Source organism: Pagrus pagrus (assembly GCF_965226575.1).
Source record: "Pagrus pagrus genome assembly, chromosome: 6".
Classification (NCBI taxonomy): Eukaryota; Metazoa; Chordata; class Actinopteri; order Spariformes; family Sparidae; genus Pagrus; species Pagrus pagrus.
Genome location: NC_140190.1, coordinates 27,379,797 through 27,391,069, shown reverse-complemented (window position 1 = coordinate 27,391,069; position 11,273 = coordinate 27,379,797). Strand labels below are relative to the sequence as shown.

At 49.3% G+C, this 11,273-nt stretch overlaps 1 protein-coding gene across 1 annotated transcript; it reads right to left on the bottom strand.

Moving 5' to 3' along the window:
• Positions 1 to 259: 259 nt before the first annotated feature.
• Positions 260 to 1,487, bottom strand: LOC311258112 (trace amine-associated receptor 13c-like; the record flags this gene model as incomplete). Its single annotated transcript, XM_084354160.1, has 2 exons — positions 260 to 1,064; positions 1,324 to 1,487. 2 exons carry the CDS (start codon positions 1,485 to 1,487, stop codon positions 260 to 262), a joined length of 969 nt encoding a protein of 322 aa, XP_084210286.1.
• Between the last annotated feature and the right edge of the window lie 9,786 nt (positions 1,488 to 11,273).

Sequence of the window (11,273 nt, the reverse complement as noted above, 5' to 3'; positions counted from 1 at the left end):
TGTGTGGTAATATGATTTTTGCCTTTTTCCTGTTTGCAGCAGGAGACGTAATTACGTAATTGTTTCTTTCTTCACATTTTTTTTGTTAATAAAAGCACCTCAAAGCCATCCATTCTTTATTTTTGAAAGAACCCTTTTTCTGACACTACCAAAGTAAATAAGTTTACAGACATACATGTCACCATCAATTTGACTAAATTCTCCTTCATAAAATAAATATGAATAAATATAAAGTAAATACTGCTATAATTGCTTATCTCTACATTATCCTGGCTTCACAGGAGCCTGGCTGTAGTATCTGAAGGCTGACAATGGCTTTAACTGATTTTCTAAACCACGGGTAGAAAAAGGCATAGATCAGAGGATTAAATGCGGAGTTACAATAGAAAAGCCAAATTTGAACTGATGAATCTACACTTGTGGTGTCCTGTCCTGCTATAGAAGAACTGTAGTATGGTAGGAGACAATGTACAAACACAAGAAGGATAACACCAAGAGTTCTAGCAGCCCTCATCTCAGATCTCTTAACAGTCACAGTATTTGATCTGAGAGCTGAAATTTTAGACCGCATGACACGTGCCTGTGACACAGCCACCATGAACACTCTCATATAGAGAACTATGATGACAGTAACAGGGCTGAGAAAGGTGACCAGCAAGTCTATTGCCCCGAAAATGTAGTTCACGACAAGAAAACACTCTTGATAGCAGGAATTCAACAAATCTATCTGTGACAAGTGATCTTTCAGTAACATTAAGCTGTAGGTAACCGAACAGAACCAACACAGAGAAACACAGATTTTAACTCTTCTTGGTGTTATCAAGGAAGAATAGCGCAGAGGGTAACAAATAGCCACATAACGGTCCACTGATATGAGCACCATGCTCCCAACAGAGGCAGAGGTTAGGGTGAAGCTAAAAAGGCAAAAAAGAGCACATGCAATTTTATCCAGAAACGTACAGGATTGCAACATGATGATTTCAGGTGGCATCACTACAAGGCCCACCAGCATGTCAGACACAGCTAGACAGAGGAGGATGAGATTGGTGGGAGTCTGGAGCTGCCTGGAGGAAGAGATAATGATTAGTGTCTCATGTTCAGTTCAAATGAGTTTACATCACAGCAGTTAGTGTGAGAATACGGACAGAGAGTGGACAGCGAAATTTCATTTGCAGCAACATAAAAACTAATTTCTACATAACCTACATGCCAAATAAAGCACTGTATCATTCAGATCCAAAAAGTCCTGATATCTTTGACCCATCTAACTTGAACAGCATATAATAAACATGATCTGTCATATTTCAAGAAAAGTGTCAGTGCCTGAAGTGGGAGATAGAGATGATGACCAACAAGTTGAGCACCACAGTGAGCAGAGAGATGCAGGACAGCAGTGTTTTGATGACCATGGTTCTGGGAGTAACAGGCATTGACCTGCAGGAGGTGTTGAGGGGGAAACAGAGGTCAGCTGCTTTCAGTGTCTCCATGATCATCAGAGAAGGTGATTGTGGATCTGAACAGAGACCAGCTGAGGTCTGGTGAACTTTTTCATGAGGTGAGATATTTATCTTCTTCTTTTCCATCATCTTTCCTCTTGCCCTCTCTCTCTCTCTCTCTCTCTCTCTCTCTCTCTCTCTCTCTCTCTCCTCCACTTGCTCCTCTCCACACACACTCCACAACAACTCTTCCATTACATCATTCACTCTCACACTGATTTTTTTTCCTCCCTACATCTCCCTTCCTCTGTCAAGCTACCAATGCAATGCAACTGATTCCAATCTCTCCCATCTTGTTTTTACTCCATATACTTATTTACCTAGTTATTGCTTCAACCTTATCTTCTAGCCATTGTATGATTTTACATTGCCAAAGATAAATATAAAATGTACTTTCAATAGAAGGACATACTACCAAATTGTCCATTTCTTCTGTTTATTATCCACGCTGTTGTTCTTGAATAGTTTAAATGTACTATTTTAATGCTGTGAGCACCTAAAAGATTCTTGTGGTAGGCCAAACAATTTAATAGCCTGGCAAAGATAGACAGCATCTATTCAGGCGGCCTGCGCTATACAATCCAGCTAACTGCCATTTTTAATCCCTTTTAGCAAAAGGACCCAAATGCAAGACATAAAGACAGGTTGAAAAACAACGATGCAAGCTTCAAAGTGAACATCTAATAAAAAAATTTAAAAACTCACTTTTTCTGTGCTTGTGAACATACATTTGGGTATCTTGACTACCTAACAGCCCACAAATTGTGAAATAAGACATCCCAGTAAGTGTTTTTATGGGCTGCCAAGGTCAGAAAACATGCAATTCAGATTTTGGTCTACTTCTTACGTAAAGAGGAGACTCATTTGAATAGTACTGCCCCCTAATCTGAGTATCCCCGGTAATGGCTTGAGTGCTGGTGGAAGGTCCCCCATTGTTTTTCTCATAACGAGGGACCACTAGCGCTAGTTTTATGTTGAACAACTGCTCTGTTGTTTGCTGCACTGGCAAGCACTTTTTTTAACAAGGTACCATGGCGAAACCACAGGATATTTTTTAACAAGAGCAGGTCCAGTACAACGCTAAGCACGGGAGCTACTCTTTTGTGTGTCTGCAGTGCCACCCCTCCCTAAACTCAGAACATGCGCTGTGCTTAGGGGCCCACGATCCATGGGGGGCCCCATTTTGCGCAAGGGGACGTATTCTCTGCAAATGCGCAGAGGATGCGCATCGCTGCCGTGACGCACGCGTAGAGCACCAAGTCAGCCCGAGGCAAAAAAAAAAAAAAGAGACGAGTAATCTGACACCGCACGCGTTGCCACAATGACTGACAGCACGCAGCATCTGACCAATCAGCGGTCAGATGCGCCGACAGGCAGTTGGATGCAGGTGGGGAGATGGCCTCCAAACGGCAATATGAATCGGGAGCAACCAAAAGAAAGAAAAAGTCAAAACAAGAGGAGGCTCGTGCTTCACTTGAAGGTGGGTATGTTGTTGAAATAAAAAAGAAAAACTTTGTGGCATAAATACCCCAGCTGCTAGCATGCTAATCATGAGACAGAAGAGAGGATAATTATGTCTAGATGTGGACTGGAGATTAAATTTTCCAGCGGCCCTGATTATCATTTATTGAATGTCTTGTTAACTGCATCTACATTCAGCTCTGTTGAAAAAGGAGTGGTTAACTGACCAGTTGGTGGTCGTATGTTGGCTCAGGTGTATAGCCTATCAATCTATGCTATCAATAGAAGTTTTAGGCTATTTTTATGGAGGTAAAATGTCGCCATCTCTTGGTGAATTTAATTCATAACAGTCATATAAGATTACATAAGATAAGATAAATCAAGATAATCCTTTATTTGACCCACAATGGAGAAATGTAAAGCGTTGCAGCAGCAAAAAGCAGTGTAGGAATATAGAACCTAAGTACCAAATATAAAAATAACTATATAAAGATATTTAAATATAGAAATATCATCAAATCAAATCATAATGAATATTATTATTAGTTGTAGTTGTATTTGCATTAATTGCATTTTAATCTTTGTGAGGCTAGTATTTACATTAATTTCATTGTGTAATTTACCATTAAGACCAAAACAAATCTTAATAATCTGCTTGTATGATGGATTTCTTGTCATAACAGGGTCCATGCTGAAGTTTGTTACTAAGGGCGACACGGAGCCAGCGCCCAGTACGTCACAAGGGCCATCAAGCACCATGTCTACTGAAGCAGCCTGCATCTGTAAAAGGCTTATTCCATTGTTGAAAGAGGCTGTTCATTTGATTTGTTCCTGCTAATAAAGGTTGTATACCTAAATGGCATTTCGTGATACAGTCATTTTGGAAAAAAGGGGGCGGGGGGGCTCAAAATAAAATTCTGCTTAGGGCCCCAATTTGGCCAGGGGCGGCCCTGTGTGTGTGTGTGTGTGTGTGTGTGTGTGTGTGTGTGTGTGTGTGTGTGAGTGAGTGTTGCTGCTGTGTGTACATTTAGTCGCTAGACTAAAACTCATGACCATGACAGTACCCCCCTTTCAAGGGACAGCTCAACAAAACCAAAGTTATCTGGAGGAAAAGGGGAACTGGAGAGGATGACTTGGGGGCTGGACAGAGTTGTGGCATTACAGCCATTGGAAACTCACCAACAAAATACACAGGGACTAATTGATGAATTAGAACACAGAAGAAAGGCAAATAAAGACAAAGACAAAAAGTATTAAGCAAAACATGGCACACAAGGAGAGTCTCTGTCAGCATAAAAACAGGAAATAAGTAAACTAAAACTCATGATCATGAAAGATCCCCCTTTTCAAGTGACGGCTCAGCAAAACCAAAGTTATCTGGAGGAAAAGGGCAACTGGGGAGGATGGCCTGCGGGCTGGACAGCGGTGAAGCTAGAGACCAATGAAGGGCAACAAAAGGCAGGGCCCAAGGGCGGTCGTAGGGGTTCAAGACACAATACCAACAAATCATCTGTCAACTGGCAGATGCAAGCAACCTAATAAAGGGGGATTCTGTGACATCACAAGACGCTTTGTGGAAAACCGTTAAATCATGCTGTGATAACATGAGTCATTAGGTTTTGCACAAACCTGTGGAGGCCATGCCAGCTCTAGTGTAAGCTTCCATTAAAGCAAAATGGGGACATAAGATAATGTGATCATGGACATTTTTCACTCAAATTGTGAAGCTGATATTATCATTTGTAATGAAATAAGTAGTATGTATTTTTTGGCATATAGTAATAATTGAAAACATCTGTATCATATTTTTGTATGGTATTTGTCTGTTGGGCATAAAAAGACTAAACTCTTTGTAAACCACATTGTTATGAATAAGACTGCAGCAGATGCAGTGTACAGTGCTGCTGTACCATGTGTTCGAATTGCATATCTGAGTTCAGCTTTAGATGCAAATTAACTTTAAAAGTTCAGCCGTAGGAGTGTACAAGTGTTCATCATGTGTCTACTGAAAGTCACAAACTTAAATGTGGTACAAGAAAATTTTAAGTGGTTATCAAACAGTCTCAATTTAATATGGATTCCTCTATATGACCTACAGCACATAAGCAGATGAGACCATCAGCGAGAAGTTGGACTTTTTCTATACAATGATCATAGTTATTGTGAGCCTCGGTGCTCACAGGAAGGGCAGGAAGGAGGCAACAGCGTGGGATGAAGATGATGACAGTTTTATTTACCAGCCGGCAGACACAAAAACAGATAAAACAGAAAGGAACAGCCGTCGCGGCTGAGGGTAACGCGGCCGAGGGGAATGACTGCCTGCCGTCTCCTGTCGTCTCTGGTGCTCGGTCCTCTCCCAGGACCCAGCCTACTGCAAGAGACCAGAACCAGGTTACAAGCGTGCTTATATTGGTGATTGATTACCTGATTCTGTCCAGCTGTCTGAGCGCCGGCTGAGCCACTCCTCCCTCTCCTCCAGCAGCCGGCGCCTCAACCACACCCCACTGCCACATACCCCCACCGCCCGACTTAGGCCGGGAGCCCGCCGGCCGCAAGCCCACTCCCCCCCCCCTCCGCCAAGCGGGAGAGGAAGTCAGCCACAACCATGCGGTTACCCGGCCTATGGATCACTTTGAACCTGAAAGGCTGTAATGCTAGATACCAGCGAGTGATCCGCGCGTTGGCATCTTTCATGCGGTGGAGCCACTGGAGCGGGGCATGGTCCGACCAGAGGGTGAATGGGCGCCCCAGGAGGTAGTAGCGGAGGGCACCGACCGCCCACCTTATGGCGAGGCACTCCTTTTCCACCGTACTGTAGTTCACCTCCCGCTGAGCCAGCTTCCGGCTAATGTACAGTACGGGGCGGTCGACCCCCTCCACCTCCTGGGACAAAACGGCCCCCAGCCCACTGTTCGAGGCATCGGTCTGCAGGATGAAAGGGAGAGAAAAGTTAGGAGTGTACAAGAGTGGCTCCCCACAGAGGGCTTGTTTTACCCTCTAGAAAAGCCAGCTGGCACGGCTCCGTCCACTGGACCGGATCTGAGGCACCCTTTCGGGTCAGGTCGGTTAGGGGGCTGGTCAGCTCGGAGAAGGCCGGAATAAACCTCCTATAGTAACCGGCCAGCCCCAGAAACCTCCTCACCTCTTTTTTCGTCCTGGGTATTGGGCAGGCCGCAACCGCAGCGGTCTTTTGCACCTGTGGCCGCACCTGCCCGCCGCCCAGGTGGTACCCCAAATACCGTACCTCCCTCCGTCCCACCGCACACTTCTTCGGATTGGCCGTGAGCCCCGCCCGCCTCAGAGACTCGAGCACTGCCCCCACCTGCTGCATATGCTGCTCCCAGGTCTCACTATGAATGATCACATCATCCAAGTAGGCCGCAGCATATGCAGAGTGAGGCCGCAGCACCCGGTCCATGAGGCGCTGGAAAGTGGCAGGGGCCCCGAACAATCCGAATGGAAGCGTGACGAACTGGTACAAACCGTACGGAGTGGAGAAGGCCGTTTTTTCCTTGGACTCTAGCGACAAGGGAATCTGCCAGTAGCCCTTGGTCAAATCCAGCGTCGTATAAAAGCGAGCCGTGCCCAGCCGATCCAGGAGTTCGTCGACCCGGGGCATTGGATAGGCATCGAATTTGGACACCTCGTTGACCCTGCGATAGTCCACACAGAACCGTACGGACCCATCGGACTTGCGAACCAGCACGATGGGGCAACACCAGTCACTGTTGGACTCTTCTATTACTCCCATCTCCAACATGGCCTGAAGCTCCGCCTGAACAATTTTCCTCTTGTGTTCTGGCAGCCGATAGGGTCGTGACCGGACCGTCACACCCCGGGGTGTTTCTATGTGGTGGTGTATGAGGCGGGTGCGTCCTGGCAGGGGAGAGAACACATCAGCAAAACGCTGCTGCAACGAGGCCACATCTGCTCTCTGGCTCGGCGAGAGATGGTCATCAAAGGGGACCGGCACCGGCTGGCTTGAAGTAGCCAGCTCCGGTCCCAACTCATCCCTCTCGATCACCGTGGTTGCCAGAGAAACAGGCGTCACCTCCCTCCAGGCTTTAAGGAGGTTGAGGTGGTAAATTTGTGTGGCCCCACCCCTGTCAGAACGCACCACCTCATAGTCAACATCCCCCACTCGCCGTGTGACCACAAAGGGCCCTTGCCACTTGGCGAGTAATTTGGAGCTAGAGGAGGGGAGCAATACAAGCACTTTATCTCCCGGTGCAAACTGTCTGAGTTTAGCCCCTCTGTTGTACAGCCGTTGTTGACGCTCCTGGGCCTGGAGCAAATGCTCACGTGACAACTTACCCAGTGTATGGAGCTTTGCTCGCAGGTCCAGGACGTGCTGTACCTCGTTTTTGCTGGTGCTTGGACCCGTCTCCCAGCTTTCCTTTACCAGGTCCAAGACACCCCGGGGTTTTCTGCCGAACAGGAGTTCAAAGGGGGAAAACCCCGTGGAGGCCTGGGGAACCTCCCGCACTGCAAACAACAGAGGGTCTAACCATTTATCCCAATTACGACTATCCTCGTGCACGAACTTACGAATCATGTTCTTTAGTGTCTTGTTGAACCGCTCCACCAGGCCGTCGGTCTGGGGGTGGTATACACTAGTCCGGATTGAATGGACGCCCAATAACTCGTACAGTTCGCGTAGTGTCCGTGACATAAACGACGTGCCCTGATCAGTCAGGATCTCTTTCGGGATCCCGACTCGGGAGATTACCTGAAACAGTGCCTGTGCCACACTCCTTGCGGAGATGGTGCGCAGGGGCACTGCCTCGGGATAGCGCGTTGCATAGTCCACTAGGACTAACACAAAGCGATATCCCCGTGCGCTCCGGTCTAATGGCCCGACAAGGTCCATGGCAATTCTATCAAACGGGACCTCAATTAGTGGTAAGGGGCGCAGCGGCGCTTTTGGGGTGGCCGGCGGGTTGACCAGCTGACATTCGCGGCAGGACGCACACCACCGACTTACGTCCGCCCGAATGCCCGGCCAGTAAAATCGGGCCATGACCCGGCTCAGTGTTTTATCATAGCCGAGGTGACCTGCCATGGGGTTGTGATGAGCCGCCTGGAAAATTGTTTCCCGACGGCTTTGGGGCACCAACAACTGGGTGAGCTCTTCTCCGGTCCGAGCGTCACGTGTCGCTCTGTATAATCTGTCCCTAATGACAACAAAATAGGGGTGAGTGGGTGCTGTGCCAGGGTGAACCTGGCAGCCATCAATTCTCATCACTTGGTCAAAGGCGTGACGGAGGGTCTCATCCCGAGACTGCTCGAGTGGAAAATCTTCCATGGAGGCGATCTGGGGGCCCCCAGCTGGCTCCGGTGGCCCCGCGCCCCCCCCGGCAGCGTCAGGACGGGGCACCCCCGCCTCACCACTGAGCACAGCACACCACTCACATTTCCCTGACATACGTGACTGCACCCTCGTAGTTTCCCCCGCTAAGCTAGCGAACCCCGGCCAATTCGTGCCCAAGATTAGAGGGTGCAGGAGGCGAGTGCTAACTCCAGCCCTGACCTTATGCTTTTTCCCTCTAAAATAAATTTCCAGAGTCACCACCGGATAATCGTGAATATCCCCATGCACACACCTCACCTTCACCCACAATGCCTCTAGCAACGCCCCTGGTCGAACCAAGCGCTGGTGGATCATGGTCTGTTCACAACCAGAGTCCAGCAGAGCTTGGTGTGTACCCCCCTGTATACATACCGGTATACGATACGTCCCTTCCGGACCGGGGGAGGGGGCCGGCGGTCCCGCAACCCGAACCACTTGCCCCACCTCCATGAGCGGGCACTCCGCCCGGAGATGGCCGGGCTGCCCGCACCGCCAGCACCCCTGCCCAGGCATCTGAGGAGCCCCCCGGGGCGCCGGTCACTCAGACACGTAGGCCGGGCCCTGCGGAGCAGGAGAGAGAGAGCGATTAGTGTCCCGGAGCGGTGCATGCTCCGGGGGAGAGTGTGGGTATGTGTGTGTGTGGGTGGGTGGCGCCGCTGCCGCCGGGAATCTCCGCCGCGGGGCCGGGGTGGGACGGCCCGCCGGGATCGTCGCTGGTCTCGCCTCCTCCTTCATGCTCCGCCGGGGCAGGGAGAGGTGGTCCTCCGCGAGGACGATCGCGGCCGCGATGTCGGGGGGTCGGTGGCACTGGACCCAGTTGGAGGTGGAGGAGGGCAGCCCGGCGACGAACTGCTCCAGTGCCACCTGGCCGACGATGTCCTCTGCAGAGTTCCTCGCCGGCGGAGCCAGCGCGTCGCGGAGTCGAGGAGCCGCTGCGCGTAGGCAAAGGGGCGGCCGGCCTCCTCAAAAGAGAGCCCCCTGAACCGCCGCCGGTGTCCCTCGGGTGTGCTGCCCAGACGGTCCAGGATGGCTCTCTTCAGCAGCGCGAAGTTTACACGGGAGGCCGCCGGCAGGCTGTGCGCGGCCAGCTGCGCTACCCCGGTGAGCAGCGGAAGAAGCCGGACCGCCCACTCCCCCTCCGGCCACCCACACGCCTCCGCCGTGCCCTCGAAGATGTCCAGATATGCCTCCGGATCATCTTCGGCGGTCATCCGTTGGAGGGCCAACGGCGGAGGCCGGCCCCGGCCGGGCTCCGCAGCCGGTTCCGGAGCGCTCAGGGTGGCCGGGCGCTGCAGCAGCTCCCGCAGGAGAGCACGATCGTCCCGCTGGGCCGCCGCGATATCCACCAGGGCCTGGGACTGCTGCTGCTGGAGCGCGGTCGTGCTCTCCTGCATCGTCGCCAGGTGCTGGAGAGCCAGCGACAGCGGCGTCTGTGCGTCCATGGGTCGTCCCTGTTCAGGTGCCAGATGCGAGCCTCGGTGCTCACAGGAAGGGCAGGAAGGAGGCAACAGCGTGGGATGAAGATGATGACAGTTTTATTTACCAGCCGGCAGACACAAAAACAGATAAAACAGAAAGGAACAGCCGTCGCGGCTGAGGGTAACGCGGCCGAGGGGAATGACTGCCTGCCGTCTCCTGTCGTCTCTGGTGCTCGGTCCTCTCCCAGGACCCAGCCTACTGCAAGAGACCAGAACCAGGTTACAATCGTGCTTATATTGGTGATTGATTACCTGATTCTGTCCAGCTGTCTGAGCGCCGGCTGAGCCACTCCTCCCTCTCCTCCAGCAGCCGGCGCCTCAACCACACCCCACTGCCACAGTTATTTTTAATGCTTGTCATGCAGTGTGATTCCGACTTATTTCTGATTTATCCAGGTTGGATTAGTCATAAAATTGAAAGATTTTTCATGCCGAAGTGCTGACTTCAAAACTTCATTGAGACTGTGTCTGCCCCCCGACCACCTAAATTAATTAAATTAATCAAATCAAAAGTCCACAGAAGAGGAGTTGTGCATGAAAATCTAATAAAAATTAACAGCAACTCTGCAATCTCAAAACAAGACAAGAGAATTAAATGCGGACTCCTCAATATCAGATCCCTGTCATCGAAAGCTGTACTAGTAAATGACTTAATTTCAGACTGTAATATTGATTTATTCTGTCTTACTGAAACTTGGCTGCATCCTGAAGAATATGTCAGCCTGAATGAATCCACTCCACCCAGTCACATTAATACTCACATTCCTCGAGGCTCCGGCCGAGGAGGTGGTGTTGCAGCTATTTATGACTTAAGTCTGTCAATCATTCCTAAACCTAAATTAAATTATAACTCATTTGAAAGCCTTGTTCTGAGTCTTTCACATCCAACCTGGAAAACTTTACAGCCAGTTCTATTTGTTGTAGTGTATCGAGCACCTGGTCCTTACTCAGAATTTTTATCTGAATTCTCTGAGTTTTTATCAAGTCTAGTCCTCAAATCAGATAAAGTAATTATTGTAGGTGATTTTAATATTCATGTGGATGTCGTTAATGATAGCCTTAGTACTGCATTTATCTCATTATTAGAGTTTATTGGCTTCTCTCAGTGTGTACATAAACCAACTCACTGTTTTGACCACACCCTTGACCTTGTTCTAGCTTATGGTATCGAGATTGAAAATCTAACAGTTTCTCCACAGAATCCTCTTTTATCAGACCATCACTTAATAACTTTTGAAGTTCTATTACTGGACTACACACCATTAGGCAAAAACTCCTTCACTAGATGTCTATCTGATAGTGCTGTAGCTAAATTTAAGGAAATTATACCGCTGGCACTAAACTCAATGCCATGTCTTAATATAATAGAGGACTCCTCCACTAACCTCAGTTCCTCACAAATCGATCATCTTGTTGATAGCACTGCAGGCTCATTGCGAACAACACTGGACTCTATTGCCCCCCTGAAAAGGAAACCTATAAAGCACA